Source organism: Lepidochelys kempii, chromosome 12 (assembly GCF_965140265.1).
Source record: "Lepidochelys kempii isolate rLepKem1 chromosome 12, rLepKem1.hap2, whole genome shotgun sequence".
NCBI lineage: Eukaryota > Metazoa > Chordata > Testudines > Cheloniidae > Lepidochelys > Lepidochelys kempii.
In genome coordinates this window covers 9,376,915-9,403,649 of record NC_133267.1, presented here as the reverse complement: position 1 = coordinate 9,403,649, position 26,735 = coordinate 9,376,915, and the positions used below count along the sequence as shown (strand labels likewise).

General features: G+C 45.0%; 1 protein-coding gene across 12 annotated transcripts in view; it reads left to right on the top strand.

Annotated features, from left to right (window-relative positions):
* Positions 1-26,735, top strand: part of NECAB2 (N-terminal EF-hand calcium binding protein 2) — a 368,024-nt gene that overhangs the window by 337,110 nt on the left and 4,179 nt on the right. For all 12 annotated transcript variants that reach the window (XM_073307521.1, XM_073307523.1, XM_073307524.1 and 9 more), the window contains 3 exons: positions 5,061-5,117; positions 15,619-15,731; positions 16,929-17,006. In XM_073307521.1, the coding sequence (XP_073163622.1) occupies positions 5,061-5,117; positions 15,619-15,731; positions 16,929-17,006 (248 nt within the window). The remainder of the gene's footprint in view (positions 1-5,060; positions 5,118-15,618; positions 15,732-16,928; positions 17,007-26,735) is intronic.

Here is a 26,735-nt window from a genome sequence, read left to right as displayed (position 1 = left end):
AAGGCTGAATTGATGAAGAATGATGCTGACTTGCTGCAGTCATGCCCCTAAAGCCTGCCTGCCTCTTTCAGATAACCCTACAGACCCAGAGAATCCTCTGAGATGCAGGTTTCAGAGTAGCAGCCGTGTTAGTTTGTATCCGTAAAAAGAAAAGGAGTACTTGTGGCATCTTAGAGACTAACAAATTTATTAGAGCATAAGCTTTCGTGAGCTACAGCTCATTTCATCATGCATACAGTGGAAAATCTAGTGGGGAGATTTTATATACACAGAGAACACGAAACAATAGGTGTTACCATACAGACTGTAACAAGAGTGATCAGAAAAGGTGAGCTATTACCAGCAGGAGAGAGGGGGTGGGGAGGACCTTTTGTAGTGATAATCAAGGTGTGCCATTTCCAGCAGTTTACAAGAACAGTAGGAGGGAAAATAAATAAGGGGAAATAGTTTTACTTTGTGTAATGACACATCCACTCCCAGTCTCTATTCAAGCCTAAGTTAATTGTATCCAATTTGCAAATTAATTCCAATTCAGCAGTCTCTCGTTGGAGTCTGTTTTTGAAGTTTTTTTTTTGAAGAATTGCAACTTTTAAGTCTGTAATCGAGTGACCAAAGAGATTGAAGTGTTCTCCGACTGGTTTTTGAATGTTACAATTCTTGACGTCTGATTTGTGTCCATTTATTCTTTTATGTAGAGACTGTCCAGTTTGGCCAATGTACATGGCAGAGGGGCATTGCTGGCCCATGATGGCATATATCACATTGGTAGATGCGCAGGTGAATGAGCCTCTGATAGTGTGGCTGATGTGATTAGGCCCTATGATGGTGTCCCCTGAATAGATATGTGGGCACAGTTGGCAACGGGCTTTGTTGCAAGGATAGGTTCCTGGGTTAGTGGTTCTGTTGTGTGGTGTGTGGTTGTTGGTGAGCATTTGCTTCAGGTTGGGGGGCTGTCTGTAAGCAAGGACTGGCCTGTCTCCCAAGATCTGTGAGAGTGATGGGTCATCCTTCAGGATAGGTTGTAGACCCGTGATAATGTCTCTTTGGTCACTCAATTACAGACCTAAAAATGGCAATTCTTCAATAAAAAAACTTCAGAAACAGACTCCTACAAGAGACTGCTGAATTGGAATTAATTTGCAAACTGGATATAATTAACTTAGGCTTCAATAAAGACTGGGAGTGGATGTGTCGTTACACAAAGGAAAACTATTTCCCTTTATTTATTTCCCCTCCTACTGTTCTTGTAAACTGCTGGAAATGGCCCACCTTGATTATCACTACTAAAGGTTCTCCCCCCCCCCTCCCCGCCTGCTCTCCTGCTGGTAATAGCTCACCTTTCCTGATCACTCTCATTACAGTGTGTATGGTAACACCCATTGTTTCATGTTCTCTGTGTATACAAAAATCTCCCCACTATATTTTCCACTGTATGCATCCGAGGAAGTGAGCTGTAGCTCATGAAAGCTTATGCTCTAATAAATGTGTTAGTCTCTAAGGTGCCACAAGTCCTCCTGTTCTTTTTTCTCTGAGATGCAGCTTCTTATCTGAAAAGTCTTCAAACACCCCTTCTTTTAAAGCACCTCATGTACCTATTACAGCTTAAACCAACCGAAGGCCAGAGGAGAAATAAATGTAAGGCTTCTTTGCACACACCACTTGCACTTCTGTTGATTCAGTATGTGCCAGGTTTGCCTCGTTGATTGGTTGGTTTGGTTGACAAAGCAAGGACGCTTCAGGGGGAAAGGGGTTGTATGTGGGATCCTGGAAAGAAGGGCTGCTCTGAGCTGTGCCCTGGTATCCCAAGTCATGGCTCAAGAAAATTCAGCTCAAGGTGACTTTGCTGTTCAGCAAGTGACATTTTGAGTTATACAATAAGAGCCCCATTGGAAGGTCTGCACAGTGAAGAAACTTCCTTGCGTTAACTGACTTCAGTATCTCTGTTCAGTGTGCTAGGAAGGGATTAAAAATGCCAATCACACACTGATACATAAAACCCACTGCAGCCTGGGATAATGCTATGTAGGCATTCCTCTGGCTTCAGAGACTTTAAAGATCTGGTAGTTCTCCTAGCAAGAGGAGACACCTGTGAATAGGGTTGTATCCACCTCACTTCCCAATGCCCCTATTCCCACAGTACCAGATATATTTGGGATAACTTAACCCACTACTGTACATACATATGCTGCAATACATAATGTATCTCTGATTTTAATTTTGTAATGTTGGTTGATATTATGCAGTAATACATCATGTTGGCAAACAGCACTGACTGCATTTTCAAATCTCACCATATCTACAGGCCATTAATAAAAGAGGTTACGGGAAAAAATCAATTCCTTCTTTATTGATCTTAGACTGTATAGATGCGTGAAGGGTCCTAACTTTCTTTCATATGAGAAATCTCTAATTCAGGACACCAGTTAAGCACACAGCTGAGGGATCATTTAGAGACAAGATCAGTTGCTTTCATTCAGGGTTCAGACTGGGGTGCATGGGGGAAAGAGGGAACAGTGAAGGTGACCTAATTTAAATGTTGTGTAAGATGCACATTGCACAAGGCAGCAGTGCGTGAGGAACACCTGTTGTTGTTGGATTCCTGCCTAGTTCTATATCAATATATACATCACATATGTGGCGATTATGTTTGGGTGGTAAATTGCATTTATCATGCACCTTTCACGTCCTCACCTGCCCTCTGCCCATTGAGCCAACTGCTGCTAATGTTTCAAGGCTTAGTCACCATTTTATCTGAAATCAGCCTACCACAGAAATGGTCCCTTGAGTCTCCCGAATGTGACATTTCCCTCCTACATTTACAGTGGCCACATCCAACATTGGGAGACTATCCAGTCTTGCATATGCGCTTTTAAGGGCTTAGATCTCCTGACCCTTTGGAGATAGAAAAGGGAGGTTTTATACCATTTGAAAGGGGAGATCCCCAGCAACTCAATGTGGGATGCAGGAGAACACATTGCCAGCCTTGATGCACTCTTGGTAGACAAACAGACTCAAGACACGACACAGTGCAATAGTTTAGCCAAGGGAAGGTGTGCAGAGATTGTTAGTGAGGAGGGCAAGGTGCTCAAAATTCCTGGAAGAAGTAGGTTTCAATGGGGAGGCTTTATGTGACTTTATATTGAGAGAGGGGGCCTTAGGCACCAATCACAGGTGCTTAACTTTATTGGCATAAGTTGTCCTGTTGGAAGCACAGTAGTAAAGTTAAACAAATGCATAAGGGTTAGCTGGGCCAGGGCCTCAAGCAGCAGCATGACTGAAGTTGTGGAGCGGAGGGTGAGAGATGGAGAGGGAAGGAGGGAGGAGCATACACAGCGAATAGGGCAGGAGGTAGAAATGAAAGCAGGGATGATGCCAGTGGCAAGTTTGTGCAGGGTCTTGCAGGCTAGAATGAGGAGCTGGAGTTATTGAATGCAGTACAGCACAAGAAGCAATGTTAACTGCCTTCCCCAGCTGATGTGTCGTCTGCACTCTCGATTCCTGTCTTATTTTCTCCTCTCCTAGATAAGGCAATGAATATCAATTCTCTCTGCTGCCCTCGAAGGACAAACGATGTGCTCAGAAGTTTGGTCCCACCACAAAAAATAAAAACACTCTAATGTCCAAATCTGTGTTTGCAACTTGCAAACATGCAGCCCCGACATTGGTCTCAAACCAGCTGATTGCACATTGGATTTTTCAGATTCAGAAGCTTAGAGAGTTGGATGGCTGTCACTGGCAGATAACATTATGTGCAATGTCTCTCTGTACGCTGCCTTTTGTGCAGATCACTGGGAAAATGACTTCCACAGCTCACATTGGGGAAATGTTTTTGGAAGTGCTAAATGGCCCTAGGTGTTGAAAGTGATAGATAAAAGACACAAGGGTTCCATTGCTTACACTCCTGCTTTAAATGCTCCATTAGTATTCATGGTATTAAGGTGATAAAATAATTTCATAACTTTGGGTTTTAAGATGAGTTGAACTAATTTGTTCAGCTTGTTATTGTGAGCTAACAGTGTGTGCATGCAGATTTACTTTTGATGGTGTGACATGATGGTTCAGAGATATGGAGCCTTGTACTTCTGTATGGTAGAAATCTAACCCTTATTGGTTGTGACTAGGAAGTCAGCTGTTTGGTCCCTATCAAGTGAATTGTGGCAGGGTGTGTAGCTATTCTCTAGGAGACAAGTGACCACATCGTAGGAGAGGCTAAAAATAATATAGTAATATCTGGGCCTTATCTAGTGCTTTTCATCTGTAGATCTCAAAGCACTTTATAAAGGAGAGCCCTATCATTATCCCCATTTTACAGATGGGGAAACTGAGGCACTGAGAGAAGAAAGTGGCTTTCCCACGGTCACCCAGTAAACCAGTGGCTGAGGTGGGAATTAAACACAGTTCTCTTGAGTCCTAACCATCAGCCCACACTGCCTCCAGCCCATGTCAGCACTTACACAACCCAGTGTAACTACTCTTCTGTGAATACATGGCGAACTTTCCTCTCCAAGTCTGTCCATCTTCATTATAACAATGCAAAAGATCATAGATTCCAAGGCCAGAGGGAACCACTGTGATCATCTAACCTGCCCTCCTGTTTAGCATAGGTCATAAAACTTCCCCAAAACAATTCCTACGGCAGAGGCCCTGCCTAGGTCACCATCCCTGGATGCTAGGGCTATAGGTTAGATAGCCATGTGTGTAGACTGTTGTTTTTAAATCCTTCTTTCTCTTAGTTCTTTGTTTTTACTGTGAGAATAAGCAATGCTGTACTTTTAAGAAGGCTGTTTGGCTGTATACACCACTGGTCACCGACTCTCGCAGGGAAGGACTGCGGATGCTGAACCCAGTCAGACCTGCTGGTTAAGTATAGTTGATATACAGGGTGTTGTAGCCCCTGGCTTTGGCTAAGAGTGGGGGAACTGTGAAATTCCAGTCCAGGAGAGGTAAAGAACACCTGAACAGGGCAGCTAACCTTGCAACCCTGATAGAGACCGTTACCGTTCATTTTTCCTTGTTTATTGCAATTATAATGGTGTTTGTATTTTCTGCACTTTTTTCAGACTCTCTGGTTTGACCTGCACCAGAGACTGTCAGACAGCGAAAGCACAGCTTGCACAGTGAGTACGCACAAATGGGATCGGTCCCTGCAAATATGAACGCCTCTGTTTGCATATGCAAATATGAATGCATGCATGAGCATATTTGCATGTCACACTCGGCCTCTTCCTGCTAAAGCTGTGGCTCTAAAGGTGAGCTTAAACCAAGAGGAAAGTCTCTTCTTCTGGACCCCTTTGGGGGGTTACTGTGTCATGTGATGTCACTCTTCAGCAAGACGAAGCATTGGCTCAGAAATACCACCTGTTATCTGTTTTTCTTCGCATGAAAACTTTAAGTTAGCTCAGTGGTTCTCAAACTTTTGTACTGGTGACCCCTTTCACACAGCAAGCCTCTGAGTGCGACCCTCCCTTATAAATTAAAAACACTTTTTAATATATTTAACTCCATTATAAATGCTGGAGGCAAAGTGGGGTTTGGGGTGGAGGCTGACAGCTTGCGACCCCCCCCATGAAATAACCTCGTGACTCCCCGAAGGAGAACCCCAGTTTGAGAACCCCGAGTTAGCTGTAAACGGGCAAAGCTTTCTTTTCCAACAACTCCACACTTACGAGTTGTGAAGGGGGATTCCCACTTCTCTTTATTTTCAGGATTTCTCAGAGAAGCAAACATTAACCTTTTCTGGAAATCAATAGCGTGATTAACTGTATCAAATGAAGTTGCTCATTAACATTTCCTTGAATCAGCAGTGCTGTTTCTATAGCACTGTGAATTTAAGCAAATGGATCCTTCCATGGGAAAAAATGGATTATTTAGAATTCCTGAAATGATTTCATGATTGAATTGGGAAATGACAATTAAACATTTGCATCCTGAAGAGCTTCGTGGACCTCTTTTGCCGTAGTTAACTTCATGGCACTAATTGTTTTCTGTTTTCAAGACAAATATAGATTTGCACCTTTTCTGTGTCTGCAGCAGCAGATGAATGAAAGTCCATCAGTAGAGACTATACAGTACATCACATTGCAAAATATGGCTGTTTTGTCACAGGTTGTTTTGTGTGCTAAGGTAGGACGCTAACCAATCCTACCACTGTCAAAACCTTGTTATCAGAAACTGCTGCCATTCAGCTTGTGCCATGAAAGAATGGGCTCTAGACAGTATGCAGAAGGAGACTTTGTCTTTAGAAAGGGAACTCGTCTGGGAGAATAAATACACCTCATGGCTAGATGCTGTGGGTTTGTTTTTCCGTATGCTTGTCACTACTGCGGTGTTTTTGTGCATTGATACCAACATCAACAGTAGTTGTGTGAGCAAAGAAATGATTTGAATGTCACTTCTTTTTCGGCTTATTGACCATCTGTGAGTAGGTTGTAGATTCTCCAATTTATTAGTTTTTTGGATGCCATTGGTACCTAGCTCTTTGCTGTGGGTTTTTTTTATTGTTGTTTTTTTTCACTTGAGGGGTTCCTCACTATTACTCAACATTCAAAATATGAACTGTGCTGCTTAGTCATGACTGGTGATGTACTTCTAGGGTGACCAGATAGCAACTATGAAAAAACGGGACAGGGAGTTATAGGCGCCTATATAAGAAAAAGTCCCCAAAACAGGACTGTCCCTTTAAAAACAGGACATCTGGTCACCCTACATACTTCACTTGCCATTGTGTTTATTTCGTGATTGGATAATCATGGAAGCCTTCTGAGCATAATTGTTTATGTTTGCAAATGTAGAACTCTGTTTTCACAAATACTCAGACAGGCAACTTTAAAATTTGTTTCCCACGCCCATATGTGCCAGAACAGCTTCGAGGGTCAGGACTTCAGGGCTGAGGCTGTCTCTTACTGTGTGTTTGTACAGGACCCAACACAGTGGCATGCAGATCTAATAATATTTGTTTGCATAAAATGAACCAAAAGAGGTTGTGAAAATGGCTGAAGGGAAATTTATTTTAAAATGTGAACAAAAATTCCCATAAAATGTTTTGCACTATTTGCTCAGCTCTGCTACATCGTGCATTGCAAACCACTTGTCTTTTTTTTAAAACGTGCAGATGATAAAAATGCAGCAGTCTGCTGCATTCTGGCTGAGGAGCATGGCGAAAATAAGCCCATGCATTTACTTATTAGTAACTAAGATGGACTTGAACCAAACCGAAGCCAGAGTTTGGGTTCAGATCCAAGCTTTGTGGTTTGGATCCATTTGTAGTTAATACTCAAAAGCAGAGCAGGGGCCTGGCTAGAAGCTTCCAGTGATGCTGGAAGACTCCCAAGGCTTAGAGAGATCTGCAGTTCATGTGTGGGATTTATGATGTTACTGGAGAGAGACTTTTTCACATTGGCAAAGGTATGAAAGTTAGGGGGTCAATGTGGTGCTGAGAGAGAGCTCTGGGGAGGAGCTCACACTGCCAGGAAGACACTACAAAATCCACAGCCTGCCAGGGGTGTGGTTAAAAGAACAAGATTGTGGCTGGAGAGCCTCTGCACTCCAGCCATTCCTAGTTCCAGGAATGGTCCCTCAGGGCTCTGAGCTACTATTTGGTTGCCAGTAGGCACCAAAATCCACCGTATGTCCACTGAGATCTCCCCATTACTGCATGGGTTGGGATAGGTCATCCTCCTCCCAGGACAGTCTGGCTCGCTGTGGCTAGGGAGGCATCATCCTGCCTCCCTCCAAATTTCATGGAAAGAGGAGGGAGATAATGTGGAGATGAGAGCGGTATAAGAACCTGTATAGAATAGCATAGACTGCATTAACTTTTTCTGTGCCCTTCCCACCTTACCTTTCACACTGGTAAGTCCTCCTTTAACAGAGGCACCTGAGGACAGCAGGGATTCCCTGCATGGCACCTCTTCAAAATTAAGTGAAAATCCAAGATAATGAGAAGTTATGCTTACGGTGAGAACAAAGCCCTATGACATTTTATGTAGCCCATTATCACAGTGCCGGAGAAATGGACAGAGCACATCTGGACAAGCACATACCGGTGCGGTCTAATCAACAGATTGGCAGCCAGTCTAAAGAGCCACAGTTTAAATATTGGCTTTCCCGTTTGATTTAAGTTGCTTGTCAGAGTTGGAGCAATTGCTGTCTTCATGTGCCCTCACCTCGACATCCTGTCTAATGAAGGGCCGGGCATTTATCCTGTGCATCGCAAGCCCACCACTTCAGGGCTTGGCGTGGTCGGACTCTAAGGGACAAAGGAATACAAATGGAGATACTTCATGAACTGGGCAAGTTTCAAGTTTGCTTTAGGGAAAAACAGCCTGAAAGTCTGGGATCATCTGTCCTTATCCTCTATCAACCTGCAACAGCGGAGAAGCGTTCCTCAAATACTGATTCATGGTCCTTGTTAAGTCAGAGCACTGACCGCAGGGACTTGTTAAAAACATTAAAAATGGTGGTGTCCTGATATAACACACAGTGTTTTGTGACAAGAGTATGCTTATCACCCTGGAGAAAGACCAGGAAAATAGCTCACGCAGTGTACTGTGTTTGGGATATCTGTGGCAATTTCGAAAGAGGGCTGATGTATCAAACGTCTATGAAGCTGCCAGAAGCTGGGAATGAGCGACAGGGGATGGATCACTTGACAACTACTTGTTCATTCCCTCTGGGGCACCTGGCATTGGCCACTGTCAGAAGACAGTATACGGGCTAGATGGATCTTTGGTCTGACTCAGTATGGCCGTTCTTATGTTATGTTCTATCTGGAAACCTTTGCTTTCCTCCAAAGAACGCAGACAAAAAAAGGATTTTTTTTCTTTTACTTTGTGCAGATTTAGCATGTGAAACTCATTGGCAGCTGACATAATTGAGGCTAAGAGTTTGCTGGGATTCAAGAAAGGACTGGATGTTTATATGGCTAATGAGAACATCCACAGTTACATTAGACAGGATCTGAATGTATTTTGTTTTAAAGGTAGAAGGCCTATAAACCTTCATGCTTCTAGGTTCTAAGTGAAGGGTGTTAGGAAGAATCTTCCCTTTGAATAGATTTTTCCATATTTGTAGTATGAGGTTTCTTTCACCTTCCTCTGAAGCGTTGAGTCTCTAGAACTAGAGACTTGATACTGAATAGAACCACCACTCATCTGAAGCAGTCTGGCAGTTTCTGTGGTCTTTTACAAAGCTTGCATGTCTTCTAAAGATTTCGCTCCATTGGGTTAGCAGTGCAGCATTGAAATGGACTCGAACAAGCCTTTCTCCTTTGAAACGACTCCTGCTTGTGTCCGGGGTGTGAATGACACTGCTGCTAGTGGTTCACACCTCTGTGCATGGAAAAATGACATTGAAGATGATTTTTCTCCATATCTTTCTTTGCTCATAATTACCAGTGGAGCCTAGAATCCAATTATCCCGTAATGGTTGGCAGTCCTTCTTATGGATTTGAATAGGCCTTTCTTCTTTCCCTCAAGGCTCTTGCAGTCATTTTTCTATTGTCAGAGGAGTGTGATGTAAGTAGGAAGGTGCATTGATCACAGTTATTTTAATTAAAACAGAAAAATGAAGTGGAAACTGCCTCTCTTAAGCTGTTGCTTGGAATCCCATAAGCCCACAGAACAGTTTTATTGTAAAAAGAAAAGGAGTACTTGTGGCACCTTAGAGACTAACCAATCTTAGCCAGGATTTTAAAAAGCAGGCTCTATCTTCGGCATTTCGAATGCACCATCCATCTCAGCGGTACCCTAGTTAGGAATCAGGAAGGCACCCAGATAAATTTTCTTTTTTTGTTATATGTTTAGTTTCTCATCCAGATTCGGATTTCTAAGGGAATAAATATTAAATGAAATTGACAGCTCTCTTTCTCCACATGTGAAATCCCAACCCAGATTTGACCCTTATTTCATATTTGTATTACAGCAGAGCTTTTGGGGGCAGGGACTAACTTTTTGTTCTGTATTTGAAATTGATTGGAATAGCTATTGCAGAATAGCTCCCTGCATGGATACTCTTATTCCTGAATGAGCATCCGTGTGGGGCGTTATTCCAGAATAGCCATAAGCATTTTAAATTCACACCTTACCTTTTTCCAAAATAGTTTCTCCTTGAAGACAAGCCCGTTTAACCTTGAGGGCAAGTGTGGAGTGTTACAGCAATCATAGTGAACATTCAATTCCCTGAAATAGAGATGCTCTAGTACATGAGCTCTCTGATCTAGAGGCGGCCTGTGGCTGTCTAACTGGAAACCGAAGTGGCATTTCTTGGAAACTAATGCACTGCAAACAGATATATGTTGATGTATCTTTGCTATGAGCTGGGGATGTTGCTGTGGTGATGTCTGCCAGTCTTTGGACCCCAGGCCTTGCTCATAGAACATTATAAAGCATTGCATTGGGGTTGCCAATGTAAAACAATTACAGTGAGCTGTTTAGGAGAGAAGGGAGCAGTCCTGGGGCAGAGCCAGAATGAAAGGCAGGATAAAATAAGCAACGTGACACCGAGTCAGACTGTCATGTTGCTGAATGAACCTTCATGCACTGCTCGTTCTGGGCCCAGTGATAGTGGTTTCGTGGCAATATGGAGGTGAAGGTGCCACACACCAGCCAGCAGAATCGAGGAACATCAGAGAGACGTTCCACTCGGGGGTGGGGGAGGGAGTGCTTTATGCTAGGCCAGACAGCTGCTGTTTAATCTGGGTGGGATGCAAAGGGACTGTCATAAAGGACACAGGCACAGCGTGAGTGTGACACAGGCATAGAGGTGGTCCCGTGATGTTCCCTATTGGACTGAAACAATCCTAAGTGGATAGAGGGGTGGAAATGTTGCAGGGGGAGGAAATGTCAGTCTTCATGAAGCAGAGAGTCCCTGACTCCCTCGCAGAAAGGCATGGGGTCTTTGTTCCTGGAAGGATGTCCACATAGTGAGGCCACGTATGATGGACTCGACTTCCCTCAGAAATCCTTCTCCACACAAGCCAGCAGGTGATTTTCCTTGGTGACCGTTTACACTGCCGTCCTCCTGCAGTGAGCACCAGGGAATGCCCAACACGTACCCTGCGGCTGTGACATTGGTCACCGGGTGCAGAATAGCCAATGTGTCTTCCCCCGACTTTCTGGAAATACCAGCACTTTTGGATTGGGGCTGAAGGGCTGGGTGCTGGGGAAGCCATATTGTTTCTGGGGGCTCAGCAGCATCTGATCCGGCATTCAATAAACACTGCGTTAATTATGGGGCTGCCAACTTACTCCTGTCTAGTGAGTAGCAGGAGAGGGGCAAAATGGGAAATGTGTAGCTAAGTGCCTTCAAACACACCCATTTTCTGCCCTTACCTCGCTCTTAAGAATAGAGGAGCTGTCATGCAGTGGGTCTGAAACTCACTTCCACTCAATGAGACCTATGCATAGTGCTTATCCTTGCCATTGCAAAGCCTCCACTGTCACTTGTGCTGTTCTCTGTATATGTCACGTTAAGCATTACATCAGTCTGATAGTAACAGAACATCTCTGTTATTTCAACCCCCGACCATTTTAAAGGGAGGCAGAGATCTATGTCATCACCTAGAATGTTGCACTGGTAGAGAGACAAAATAAGCAGGGCAACGTTGAAAAAAACAAACCTGCCTCTGCCAAAGCAGGAGACGAACAATCATCTCTTGTTTGTTTGGTCGTCGTTCTGGTTTGGGAATGTATACGTTAAGAAACAGAGGCACGACCAGTTGATCTGAGCATAGGGAGCTGAAACAGAAACTGATGGGTTCTAATCCTCACTTGGACACAGTTTTACCCTGTGACCTTGGTCACGTCATGTACCTTCTCCATGCCTCAGTTTCCCCATCTGTGAAATGGGGATAATAGCACTTCTCTGCCTCACAGAGGTGTGAGGAAAATTAGTTGGTCATGTTTATAACGTGCTTCAGATGTGCTATCTCAGGGCTAAATACTTTATTCCTTAATTTTGTGCTTTACCCTTCTCTGTTCCTTCAGTTGCTAAATGCAGAACTGGCTGTTGCTGCTTATTCTGAGACGTACTAAAATGCTGAAAATTACACACCCGGTGTTTAGGTATAAATAGATATTTTTGCACAGGAGGATATTTTACATATGCCTATTTATGATTGGAAACTTGAAGGCAGGACAGATCTGTTGAGGTAGGAGGCACTAACATGTGCTCTTGCTTGTCTTTTTCCAGTCTGTTAAAAAAATAAATAAAACAACCCTCAATGCTTGTGTTACCCTGCCTCTGAGCTCACTATTTTTATTCTGGAAGTTGCATATGTAAAGCCTCATCCGTTCTTGCACAGCCTCCAACCTCCCGTTTACTGAGAAGCTGGGGTTGGGCAGCTCCAGACATAAAAATGAACAAATCACTGGCTTATGCATTTCAAAACCATTTGCCTTTGGACAAAGAACTTGCCTGGAAAATTTCACCCTGATATGAGAAGGTTTCAGGAAGCTATTAGTGACTGAAAATAGGGGGTTATTGTGGAAATACTTGTATATCCTTAACTATATAGTTATCACCAACATTTCAGCTATTAAGTATCAGAGAAAAGGCTCGTGAGTTGCTTCTGTTTATCCTGCTTCATGTAACATGAGAACTAGGGAGCATGCAGTGAAATTATTAGAAGGCAGCAAGATTAAATGCAAATAAAATGAAATAAATATTGACACAATGGATAGTTAACTGTGGAACTCAAGGTTGCAGGATGTTATTTAGGTGCAAACAGCTTAGTTTCAAAAGAGAAGTAGTCATCAAGCTAAGAGTAGCTATCAAAAATTACTGTGTTGTCATGAACCAAGGAATAAATTGGTCAGTAGCTGTTGTCAGGAACAATTTTACCCTGTGATAAATAGTATTGAAAAATATATTGTGGGATGTTTTACCGAGATGGCTGCTTTATGTGGCATGAGCTACTGTCAGAGACAGGATACCAGGGTGGTTGCACCCTAATTCCTTTCTGTTATGTCAATTCCTATTGTCATATGATGTGTGTGAAAAGACGTAGAATGCATGGAAAAATGGCTTTTCACGTTCTTCGTCGCTCTCTTCATTGGCGGTGACACTGTTTGCTTTGAAGGGCAAAACAGGTTAATCAAGAGAAGCTTCACTTTTAATGAAACAGTGCAACTGATTATTAAAAGCAAATGGAGTATGAAAATTGAACTGCCAAAAACTCATTTCACTCTGCAGAAGAGCAGTTTAGCTTTCTTTCCATGGTGTGTCTATATCCCATTTGTCTCTGGGGAGAAAGGGTATTTTAAGTTAAGAGTGGGGGATTGTTAAAAGTGTTTAAAATCGATGGTTATGAATAGAAATTTGGTTTGGGAAAAAACATCCTTGTGGGATGGTTATTTCCGTGCTTTGCATTGGTCTCTTGTATCTAGAATAGGTGTTTGTAATAAAACATGGAGAGCTTTGGTGAAGCCCTCACCCCTCTGTCCCTAGCAGTCTAGTGAGAGCATGGGATGCTGCCATGCCTAGCACCTCAGCAAAGTAATGAGACTCAAACTACAGTAACTGCAGGCCCTTCATTGCTGCATGGTATTTCTGAATAGGACACAGAACTACACCTTCCTCTGTTGGACAAGGCATCCCTTTGGTCGTCTGGTTTTATCTTCTCTACCCAATGGAAAGAGTGGAGTACGCAGAGTCTTAGCCCACATATCGTGGACCAACTCTGCAGAGTACAGCTGAGTTCTCTGCCCAGCCCTACAGACTTTAAACCACCTATAACCCACCTACAAATGCAGGTGGAAACATCCCACTGAACTGATTTAATTGGGACAGCATCAAATTCCCAGGGAGTAGACCCTATGCCACCATGAGAGTTCAAGTTTAAGACCATTTTTTCCACTCCCTTTTTGGATCAAAAGAACCCCAAACCTTGCATACAGGGAGGTGTCCTTCACTTACTTCTCAGTGGAGTGACGCCAGGGATGAATTTGGTCCCAAGTCTATCATTAAACTCCCCAGTGGGGAGGGAGCAGAATGCATGCGAAGAAGTGACTTCTACCTGTAGAGCGACTGGTATTCACTGCAGCAAATTAAACTCACTGTCTTCTGTTCCATGTTCCCTTTCCACTACACATGCCTAAAACAGATTTCCTGTCCAATAATATTGTTGCCAGAGCTTAGCCTGCCCCTTGCTGTTCCCATTCACAAGCAGTTAATGGGCATTACAGAAAGGTATTCCTGAGATGTTTGCCTTGCTCTAGAACCAAAATACCTTCTAAATAGGGCTTGTTAGTTGATTTCCCTCCCTCCTGGCTCAGGTCTATTGCTTGCATCTTACATTACTCTGTGGAGTGGGCTCTCTGGTCCACTTTGAGTTTGCTTACAGGTCTGTGTGTATTACAATAACTGGCAGACAGTGGGGCGAGACAACTTTCAGATGCTGCCCCTGCAATCCTACTATTGTGCACAGCGTGAGATTTGGGTAACATATAGTGACTGTTAATGAAGACAAGTCACGTACCGGTATCAAAACAAGATGCACTTGGTCACATCACAGCTTTAAAGCATTGTGAGCCGCACAGCCCACCACTGGCCTAGATCCAAATATGGGGCAACACGTGCGGCAAACACACCACATGAGGGACACTAGAAGAGGAAGCTTGAAATGCCAGTGACTTGAGCTCTGTAGAACATGCAAAGCTTTCCACTGTCGCTGTTGCTTATTCATTGCTGATATACAGTGAGATTACACCACATTTGTGCAGAATGGATGTACACTGAACTCTGATGCAGGTGGTTTTTCTCAGGTCAAATGAGGCAGAGTTGAGAAGGGTTGTGTCTTGAAATAACCAAACTCCAGAATCTCTGATCTGTTTTAGCTTCCCCTCCCTAGGAGACCCAAGAAAATGATGCTCTTCTAACACCGATTGGCTTGTCACCGCCCTTTAGCCTGGCAGTACTCCAACTCAGAAGTTGCACTCCATGATCCTTTCGAAGATCGGGACACACCTGTTCACAGCACCTTCCTTATAAACTTTGATTAACAGTCATAATCTTCTGAAGAAGCTTTCATTATAGTTGTCTGATGTACACACTATCTCGTTAGAATTTAAAGCAAAAAAATATTCAGTGACTTACCGCTCAGTCTTACAAACACTACCAGGTTACCTGCTTACTAACTGGGAAAGTCCAATTAACATCAACAGAGAAATTCTCTTCATGTTTATTTTTTGTATTATGGTAGCACCTAGAAGTCCCAACTGAGATCAGAGCCCCATTGTGCTGGGCAGTGTACTCATGTATGGTAAAATACTGCGCTGGCCCCAGGAGCTTACAGTCTAAATAGACAAGACAAAGGGTGTGAGGTGAACAGAACTGAAGTGACTTGCCCATAGTCACACAGCAATGAAAGAGCCAGAAACAGAACCAGTCTCCAATGTTTTAGCTACTAGATGGCGCTTCCTCTGCTGCCGTTTCGTGAACTCAGGCCCTTGGTGACAAGTAATTAAGTAGAGCCAGAGAGCACAAGACTAATGTAAAAATGACAGCAGGTGATTGCCAAGATTGCAATTGTGACCTAAAACAAAGAAATCTACCAGCTTTACTTTCCAGCTGCATTAGAACTCGCCTGTTTTATTGATTTGTTTTGCGTTGCCTTTTCAGTATCTCTTTTTGGTGCGGAATGAGATGACAGTTTCCCAGAAGCACCTGGGGGAATTCTGTAGCTCCCTTAAGCAGTACCTGAAGCATGTGGCAGGACAGAGGGACTGTTTCCAGTAAGTATGATTCTCCACCTCTCTGAAGGAAAATGGGAGTAACTGTTTCAAAAAAAAGCCACAAGTACTCCTTTTCTTTTTGCGAATACAGACTAACACGGCTGTTACTCTGAAACCTCACAGTTTAAGTGTGCTCAGATCTGAGACAAATGTTTCCATCTGAGTCCTCCTTCAATGTAATCCAATCACTACTGTGCTGGCCTGTGTGTGCAGCAGTTTACATTAGTCTGAGCCATAGGGGTCGTGCATCAGGGATGTTGGCCCACAAAGGAGAAGTGTGGGTTCTGAACAGTGTCGGGTACATCGTTCACTATGCACGGGGATAAGGGCATGTGTCAGCACCTCTCAGAGGGCAGAAAAAAGCAGTGAGAGTTAGGCGCCCTTAGCTGAAAGCACAAGACCCAAAGCAGAGTCAAGGGAAGCCATGTGCTCTACAGCTGCATTGGGTAGTGGCTTTCCTGTGCAATTCTGAGGTCACAGAAAGTGCTGTGGCTGTACGTGAAGTCAGTGAATGGAAGCTCCTGGAACAGACTTGCTAGCTCATTCGAAGCCAGGTTTTCCTCTTCCCCCCCCCAAACAGAAAAGTCAGACCCAATCCCTGCTCTTATCGGATGCAGCTAATCTCTCCTCGGGCCTTGGCCAGATAATCTTGATTGTCTGTAGTTTGCCCCCCACTCAATTATTTAACGCTCACGCTTCTAAGGAAGATACAGCCACACTGTAAATAGGGAGTGGAGTGATAGTGCAGTAGGTTAACAGCTAGCTGTTTACACGGTGTGTTGGTTCATTCTGGGGGCTGAGGGTGATGGAGGCTTTTGACTCATGGGCAGTCTCAATGGTGGACTCAGACAGAGGCTACAAGCTCATGCACCCGTGAGAGGGAGAAATCCTGAATCCACCATCCAATCACTGTGCTGTGCAGCCTTCGGTCCTGCTTCTGAAAGGTGCTGAACATTCCAGTATCTGATTAATCGTCATTACTTTCATGTCTGTGTCTGACATAGGGAGCTGGGATGTGTTGCACTTCTGGCAGCTGAGTGTCCTGCTGCCAGTGAGTTTCATGCAAGCTGACAAGTCATCGCTTGGCACTCCCAATCCAGTGGTGTGGCTGGAATAGGTAATCTTGCACAACATATATGTGTGTGTGTTTGCTTTTGATTTCTCTCTCTCTCTCTCTCTCTCTCTCATCCCTTTCAGTGTAACTGCAGTGAGGCTCCCGGATGGAGTCACTTTCATCGTCTATGAGTTCTGGGAGACTGAGGAGGACTGGAAGAGGTAGGGTAGCAACATTTAATCTTACAGGTTAAAAAAATTATACATCAGAGATGGGCCTGACCTGCAGATTGCGGGTGATCCAACCCCTTTGGTCTTGGTTTGGGACCCTCCCTGTTATATATATATATACACACACACACGTACAAATATTTCATACTACATGGGAATCTTTTCATAGCAGCATCTCAAATTTCATGGTTGCTGCAATGGTATTTGACGTTCATTTTGCTATTCATTTGGTTGGATGGGAACTGTTTCAAGCCTAGGTTTTGTGAGACAACCCTGCAATAGCTAAGGTCTGTTGAGCTGAGAGCCAGACAAATGCCCTGGCCCACCATCCACTCGAGGCAGAAGTGCTATGGCCAGGAGAGGCAGCAATAAAACTTACCCTTTAGAAACGGAGGGATGGAAAGGATGAGAGCAGCAAGAGTCTCATGGGGAGAGAAGTTAGGAAAGGGAGCTTCAGTGGCAGGAGAAGGCTTAAAAGAAACAACCCACTTATTCCTCTTCCTTTTCCACCGATTCTTGTGCTTCCTCTCAGAACACGTAAGCCCATCCCTGGCTGCGTCTGACTCTAGTGTGAGTGGTTTGGTAGAGGTGAGAGAAATGGCAGAGGGGAGGGTATGTGTATTTGTTTGGTTGGTAGGTTTCCTTTCGCTCCTCCACATATTGAGTAAAGCACTGTAGATGAGGGGAGCGTGACTGAATTTCAGGGTGAGGAGGAGTTTGATCAGAGCAGAGGCTGATGGCTCTAGCGCTTCAGACAGGCTTGTGCATCTACATTCTCTGTTATTGCGCAGTTTAAGCCCATTTTCCCAATCAACATCCTTTCAAGGATCTGTTCCTACAAGTTCCTGGTGGGAAATGTACAGAGCAGTATGCAGATAGCCAGCTATATCTTTCAGCTGTATCCAGAAAGGAAAGATGGAGCTGTGCTTCTATTTACGTACAGTTAAAATTAATCATACTACGTGATGGACAGTTAGGTCATTGAAAAGAGCCGTATATAGATAGCGCTTCCTATCAGAGGAACTCCAAGCACTTCAGAAAAGTGGGGATCCTCCCCGTTTCGCACATGAGGAAGGTAAGGTTTGGCAAGCGAGTCCTGAGGAGGACAGGTCTCTGCTGTCCGAATGCAACGTATTCCCCTGTGTGCCATGGAACTCAGAGCTTGATCTGGTTCCCTTGCTAGCAGGGGCTCGGGGAGCTGTGGAGGCAGCATGCTCAGCCTTGAAGAGGAAGGTGAATCTTGTTGTAGTCTTTTTGAGCACTAAGGGGTGACCCATCAGCTAGAAAAATGTACTGGCTGCATTGCCATATATTGGGCACATATCTGGTGGTCATCACCAGGGTGGATGTAGATGCTTGAAGTTGTGCTGTTTTTCTATATCACATACTGTTTAAACATTATTATCATAAAATCTCAAAAAGGGCCTGTGACTGGTTCAGTCACAGATACCCTCTTGGGACTGTCACCTGATGTGCTGAATTTACCTCTGAGCCCATTTTCCCTGCCAGCTTGGGATTTCAGAACCCTGTCTTGTTGAGCCAGACATGCTAGCCTGCTGCAGACACAGACCCAGGTCTGGTCCATGCCCCCAGCGTTGCAGACTTTAACCAAAAACTGCTCAGCAAGTCACCTATCTCCAGCACCCAGACACCCAGGTGCCAATAGGATCCAAACCCCAAATAAATCCGTTTTACTCTGTATAAAGCTTATACAGGGTAAACTCATAAATTGTCTGCCCTCTATAACACTGATAGAGAGATATGCACATCTGTTTGCTCCCGCAGGTATTAAACACTTACTCTGGGTTAATTAATAAACAAAAGTGATTTTATTAAGTATAAAAAGTAGAATGTACATGGTGTCAAGTAATAACAGACAGAACAAAGTAAGTTACCAAACAAAATAAAACAAAACATGCAAGTCTAAGCCTAAAACATTAAGAAACTGAATACAGGTAACTCTCACCCTTAGAGATGTTCCAATAAACTTCTTTCACAGACTAGGCACCTTCCTAGTCTGGGCCCAATCCTTTCTCGTGGTACAGACCTTGTTAGTTCCAGCAGGCATCTTAGATGAAAAGCAGGGGCTTCCACATGACTGGGTCCCTTTTGTTCTGTTCCACCCCCTTTTATATCTTTGGCACAAGGCGGGAATCCTTTGTCTCTCTCTGGGTTCCAACCCCTCCTTCTAAATGGAAACACACCAGCTTAAAGATGGATTCCAGTATCATGTGATATGTTCACATGTCCTGTGAGATTTCATTACCCACACACTGGCATACACACATACAGAAGGCTTACAAGTAAACAGAGCCATCTACAACCAATTGTCCTAATTAATGGTAGCCATCAGGATTCCAAACCACAGTTAATGGCCCACACTTTGCATACCTACAATAGGACCTCAGAGTTGTATTTCATATTCCTAATTTCAGATACAAGAATGATACATTCATACAAATACAATGACCACACTCAGTAGATTGTACACTTCGTAATGATACCTTACAAGAGACCTTTTGCATAAAGCATATTCCAGTTACATCATATTCACACTTATAAACATATCTTTATAAAACATATGGAGTGCAACATCACAGGGCCACAACTCAAAGAAACATAGGCTAATTTTGCCCAAAATTGGCAGAAAGCTTCTAAATACAATTGGTAATGCAACTATGTACTCAAAAGAGTAGTGGTTTTGGAAAGTTTGGGAAATATTTAGCCCCAGGTGATATATTTTATTCATTTTCCTGTACTTTTTTGCCTTTGTTTAAAGCAAAAGTCTGTAGTCACATGACAGTATGAGCTTGTTTGAGCCAGGTAATACATCAAAATATTTGTCATTATTTGTAGAATGGACTGTTCTGAGAAAGTTTGTGTGTCTGTTATTTTTATGAAGTTATGCAGATAAGACCCTTGACCCTGAATTATAAAACATATTTTTATGGGAGACACAAGGTGGGTGAAGTAATATCTTGTATTGGCATAGACTTTTTGTTATCGGCTTGGCCAGAGACATAAGTCTGAAGCACACATGGTACAATTGTAATGATCTTCTAGCATGGAATACAATACATGTCAACATGTTATAAATCCGTAATGACTCTTAATAGAAGGGTTGTAGAATGTCTTGCATGACTATGTTGTGTGACTAACAAAGTATAACTACGTACTCTTACGTAACCCCCTACATAGAACTATGAGCTACTGAATGTCTAATGCAACACCCCTTTGAGCTATATTTACTCACAAAAATAGTCAGTAATTTGTAGATATTTGAAACATTTCTACACCCCCTCAGAATCTGTGTCTGGTGCGTTCAGTACTCCATTACTACACTTGTCACTGGTGTATGCATCAGAGCACACCAAACCTTCCCTCGGGCATTTGCATCTCCTTGTTGCACAAGTGCTCTCACAGCCACACTGCACAAAGGTGAGGATGGCTCCTGGCGCAGGGGGCATCACCATCATTTTAAGAACAAGCTGCCCCATGGTATCTCTCACCCGTTCCTTGTTAACAGGGGACACTTGAGGAGACTGAACTGTTGTAGGATTCCATAGGCCTAACTGATAGTTTGCACATTTCAGGTGCTGCCTAAAGGAGGGCATTGTTAGTGGAAGTTTCTCACTTGTGTTGTTCTTAGCAAACAACCTGTGGCCACATTAGCTGGAGATGCTTGCTTCTTGCCACAGCACAATAGAGATACCAGCGAGATATTGGCTGCTGACCCTGAAGTTACCTACCTTCCAATCTTGCTAGTGATACTAAGCAAGGATTACTTGATTCCGCTACTGCTTGGCTCTTCATTAACTCTCGGGTTAGGTCAGGTCTGCCCATGACATGAATTGAAAGTAATGGTCCTAATTTATAAACCCATCGACAGACAGAGACGTGGTCACCTGCTAGAATGTTGTACCCACTTTGATATATGACCATGGCTGAGTTTTTCTGCTCTTTGCTCACACTGTCGATAACGAGAGCAGGCTGATAAATGACAGCATGCAGTTAGGTTACTGACACACCGTAGCTGAAATTTCACGTGTTCTTGGGATGGGGAAGAAATCTTTTCTTTTGCACCAAGCTAGGGAAAGCACGAGCAGTATTCACACAGACTGTATCTACCTCACTCGTCTTCCCTTGATCTCGCAAATAAAAGCTCCCAAACTCCACAATCTAGGCATTATTAGATTTTCCCTTTGGAATGATGAAGTGGTGCTGTTGTGAGCAAGCCAGGGTCTGCTAACAGGCCCAAGGACACACACAGGCTGCTGTTCAAAGTGCCCGAAAGTTCATAGAGTCAGATGGGCTTGGAGACTGGTATGCTTGTACCTTTTTTCATTTGCAGACCCCTAAACATTTCAAATGGAAATCTTAGACATCTCTGTGGACCCCTAGGGGTCCGCAGACCAGGGGGTGAAAACCACTGTGCTAGAAGAAGGGTGTGGGTACTATTTGTGGTGCAAATTTGGGGTCACGGTCAAGGAGTACCTGAGCGATAGCGCCCTTCCCCTACCGGCCCATGACCTGTGTTTAAAGTGCTGTAAAATGCAAATGCACAGCCAGAGAACTGGTATGCCAGTTTAAGACCCAGAGTTGTGTCTGAGGTACAAGTTTGGGGTCATTTGGTGATTAGAACCTCTCCTTTCTTGTTTTTACAATGGGGCAAACTGCCCCGGGGACTCCAGTACAGTGGTGCTGGAACAATTTTTGTAGTGGGGGGAGGGAGCTGCTGCTGATGGTGCTTGTTATTTCTACTTCAAGCCAGAGGGTGCGGCAGCTCCCCTAGCCCCTGCACCACCGCTCCGGTAGTGTTTTGGGTGGCTGTCCAGACAGAGCTGATGCAGCAGGCGTGCAGTGCTGAGCTGCGGCGTGAACTGAGAATGAGCGTGCTCAGTACATGCCACGTGACAGATGGGTAACGCTGGGTTAACTCCCCCTTCAGCTTGCTGAGAAGGGATTTGAACCTTCATCACTTCCATCTCACGTGACTGTCCTAAGTGCCGCACGAGAAGGTATTCTGATGGGAAGGGCTCCCTCCCTCTTTTCTGATGAATCTGTTCCACTTTAACTACATATTAATTGGGCCAAAAGAAGCCTCAGAAGCCCTCTGTGGTATGGAGATTAGGGGATTCAACCAAAGCGTGGAAGACCCTGGTTCAAATTCGGCCTCTGCCTGGGCAGAACGCGGTACCAGAGGGATCTTCCCCCGGAGGTGAGTGCCCCTGTCACTGAACAATGGGCTGTTCTGTGAGGGGCTGTTGCACTTTTAATTAAATGAATTGGGGCCAAAGAAAGCATCTGAATCACACTTCTGTCCCCACTGGTTAGGTGGGAGATCCCAGGTCAAACCCTCCACAAAGGGAGGGTCAGAGGTGGGAGATCTCCGTCCAAACCCCTCTCTGTCCCAAGAAGACAATGGCCTCCGGAGAGCAAGAGAGGATTTGGACAGGGTTTGTCCCACCTCAAAGGACAGCCATTGAGGAAGCAGAACAATCCCTCTTCAGCCCCATTCTTAGCAGGCAGAGGTGGGATTCAAGCCAGGATGATGGACTCAGAGCCATAGGCTTAAAAGGAGCAGCAATACTCATTTAGTCTAACCCCTGTCAAGGTGCAGGATTTGTAGTGTCTAAACGATCCAAGACAGACGGCTCTCCAGCCTCCTCGTAGAAACCTCCAGTGAAGGCCCTTCCACGCCTTCCTGAGGCAGGCTGTTCCATTGTCCTGCAGGTCTCCATTACTCCAGCCCGAAAATCAGGGCACACACCTCAGTGCTGGAGATCCATCTTCAAACCCTGTTTTAACAGGCAGTGAGGGAATATGAACCAGCCTCTCCTATGCCCCAGGCAAGTAGCCTAACCCCAGGCTAGCAAGGGAGTCTTACTGTGAGCTGGGCTAGTTAAACAGTTTCAACAGCAAGATTGCGGGTGTTTCCTCCTCCTCTCCCCCTGCCCATTAACGTAGCCCATAGACCAATGATGAGGGTGGTCAGCTGAGAGGGGGCAAATGAAATCCCTTAGCCTAAAGGTTACACAGGAGGGTACCAGCTGTTTTGTGTGGTATTCGACATGTACACAATCTCACAAGAAACAGTTTGGGCACCTAAGTCACCTGACTCCAAGCAAGGGGTTCTTGGCTGTGGCTCACAAGCTGAGCTAGGCCCCGCTTTCCATGACAGGAAGAGCGGAGCCTCATCGCCAGGCGCTAGCTTAGGCGGCTCCCTGCCTAGTATGCTGGCTTTCGCGGAGCCCTGTCTTCGGTGCCTGGCTCTCCCCAACCATTGAAGAGGGAGCCTAAGGCCCTAACGCCAGCTTTGGGGAGCCCATTGTTGTGCCAATGATTTCAAAATTTGACTGTGTTTTGCTGAGTTATGACCATTTTGGTTTGGCTGTCCGATTATTGGGGGGGAGAACTGCACCATGGCCAGCATCTCCATCCACCCTGCTGCTGACCACCAGCTGTGTGCCCAACATACGGTAGCAATGAAGTTTTTCTAGCTGATGGTTACCCAACTTGTCTTAGGTCCCTGTACACAAATGCAAGAAGCCTGGGAAACAAGCAGGAAGAATTGGAAGTCCTGATGTGATTGGAATAACAGAGACTTGGTGGGGTAACTCACATAACTGGAGCACTGTCATGGATGGATATAAACTGTTCAGGGAGGACAGGCAGGGGAGGAAAGGTGGAGGAGTTGCACTATATGTAAGAGAGCGATATGATTGCTCAGAACTCCAGTATGAAACTGGAGAAAAGCCTGTTGAGAGTCTTTGGGTAAAGTTTAGAGGCAAGAGCAACAAGGGTGTTGCCGTGGTGGACGTCTGCCGTGGACCACTGGACCAGGAGGATGAGGTAGGTGGGGCTTTCTTCAGACAATTAACTGAAGTTTCCAGAACACAGGCCCTGGTTCTCCTGGGGGACTTCAGTCACCCCTGGGAGAGCAATACAGCAGTGCATAGACCATCCAGGAAGTCTTTGGAAAGTGTTGGGGACAACTTCCTGGTGCAAGTGCTGGAGGAACCAACTAGGGACCATGCTCCTTTTGACCTGCTGCTCACAAACAGGGAAGAATTGGTAGGGAAAGTACAAGTGGGTGCCAACCTGGGCAGCAGTGACCATGAGATGGTCCAGTTCAGGATCCTGACAAAAGGAAGAAAGGAGAGCAGCAAAATACAGACCTGGACTTCAGAAAAGCAGACTTTGACTCCCTCAGGGAACTGATGGGCAAGATCCCCTGGGAGGCTAATATGAGGGGGAAAGGAGTCCAGGAGAGCTGGCTGTATTTTAAATAAGCTTTGTTGAGGGTGCAGGAACAAACCATCCCGGTGTTCAGAAAGAATGGCAAATATGGCAGGCGGCCAGCTTGGCTTAACAGAGAAATCTTCGGTGAGCTTAAACACAAAAAGGAAACTTACAAGAAGTGGAAACTTGGACAGATGACTAGGGAGGAGTATAAAAATGTTGCTCGAGCATGCAGGGGTGTAATCAAGAAGACCAAAGCACAATTGGAATTGCAGCTAGCAAGGGATGTGAAGGGTAACAAGAAGGGTTTCTACAGGTATGTTAGCAACAAGAAGATCATGGAAAGTGTGGGACCCTTACTGGATGGGGGAGGCAACCTAGTGACAGATGATTTGGAAAAAGCTGAAGTACTCAATGCTTTTTTTGCCTCGGTCTTCACAGACAGGGTCAGCTCCCAGACTGCTTCACTGGGCAGCACAGTATGGGGAGGAGGTGAGCAGCCCTCAGTGGTGAAAGAACAGGTTAAGGACTGTTTAGAAAAGCAGGACATGCACAAGTCCATGGGGCCGGATGCAATGCATCCAAGGGTACTGAGGGAGTAGGCTGATGTGATTGCAGAGCTATTGGCCATTATCTTTGAAAACTCCTGGCGATCAGGGGAGGTCCCGGACAATTGGAAAAAGGCAAATATAGTGCCCATCTTTTAAAAAGGGAAGAAGGAGAATCCAGGGAACTACAGATCAGTCAGCCTCACCTCAGTCCCCGGAAAAATCATGGAGCAGGTCCTCAAGGATCCATTTTGAAGCACTTGGAGTAGAGGAAGGTGATCAGGAACAGTCAACATGGATTCACCAAGGGCAAGTCATGCCTGACCAACCTGATTAATGAAATAACTGGCTCTGTGGATCTGGGGAAAGCAGTGGACATGATATACCTTGACTTTAGCAAAGCTTTTGATACAGTCTCCCACAGTATTCTTGCCAGCATGTTAAAGAAGTATGGATCGGATGAATGAACTATAAGGTGGATAGAAAGCTGGCTAGATTGTCAAGCTCAAAGGGTAGCGATCAACGGCTCGATGTCTAGTTGGCAGGCGATATCAAGCGGAGTGCCCCAGGGTCGGTCCCGGGGCCAGTTTTGTTCAACATCTTCATTAATGATCTGGATGATGGGATTAATTGCACCCTCAGCAATTTTGTGGATGACACTAAGCTGGGTGGAGAGGTAGATACACTGGAGGGTAGGGATAGGTTCCAGAGTGACATAGACAAAATGGAGTATTGGGCCAAAAGAAATCTGAGGAGGTTCAACAAGGACAAGTGCAGAGTCCTGCACTTAGGAAGGAAGAATCTCAGGCACCGCTACAGGCTGGGGACCGACTGGCTAAGCGGCAGTTCTGCAGAAAAGGACCTGGGGATTACAGTGGACGAGAAGCTGGATATGAGTAAGCAGTGTGCCCTTGTTGCCAAGAAGGCTAATGGCATTTTGGGCTGTATAAGTAGGGGCATTGCCAGCAGATCGAGGGAGGTGATTATTCCCCTCTATTCGGCACTGGTGAGGCCACATTTGGAGTGTTGCATCCAGTTTGGGGGCCCCTCACTACAGAAAGGATGTGGACAAATTGGAGCGAGTCCAGCGGAGGGCAACAAAAATGATTAGGGGGGCTGGGGCACATGACTTACGAGGAGCGACTGAGGGAACTGGGCTTATATAGTCTGCAGAAGAGAAGAGTGAGGGGGGATTTAATAGCAGCCTTCAACTACCTGAAGGGGGGTTCCAAAGAGGATGGATCTAGACTGTTCTCAGTGTGGTGGCAGATGACAGAACAAGGAGTGATGGGCTCAAGTTGCAGTGGGGGAGGTCTAGGCTGGATATTAGGAAACACTATTTTACTAGGAGAGTGGTGAAGCCCTGGAATGGGTTACCTCAGGAGGTGGTGGAATCTCCATCCTTAGAGGTTTGGTTTTTAAGGCCCGGCGTGACAAAGCCCTTGCTGGGATGATTTAGTTGGGGTTGGTCCTGCTTTGAGCAGGGGGTTGGACTAGACCCCTCCTGAGGTCTCTTCCAACCCTAATCTTCTATGAGTCTATAACTCATTAATATAATACCCCAAGTTAATTCTGGCTGATATACTAGCACTTTCCTGTAAGCCCTCCCGCTGATGCTGGATCTAGAGTAATAGCTGTGGACGGAGGCACACTAGGCTGGAAGGAAGGTCAATGAGCGGAATTGTAGGCAATGGTGGATTCTCAGGGTGCTTGACAGGACTCTGAGGCCCCCTCCCCCATGTACACACACACACACACACCCTTCAAGCATGTGTCAGGTAGGGGGAGGTGGGGGAAACATTAAGGCTGCATTGGCTTTTTCCAGTGCCCACAGCACTGCTGAACTTAAAGGACCGTTTGACTCAGCCATTGCAATTAGAGCTTTTGAATGAAAGAGTTTGTGCAGTAGAGGGCAACGTTAGCCAGAGCC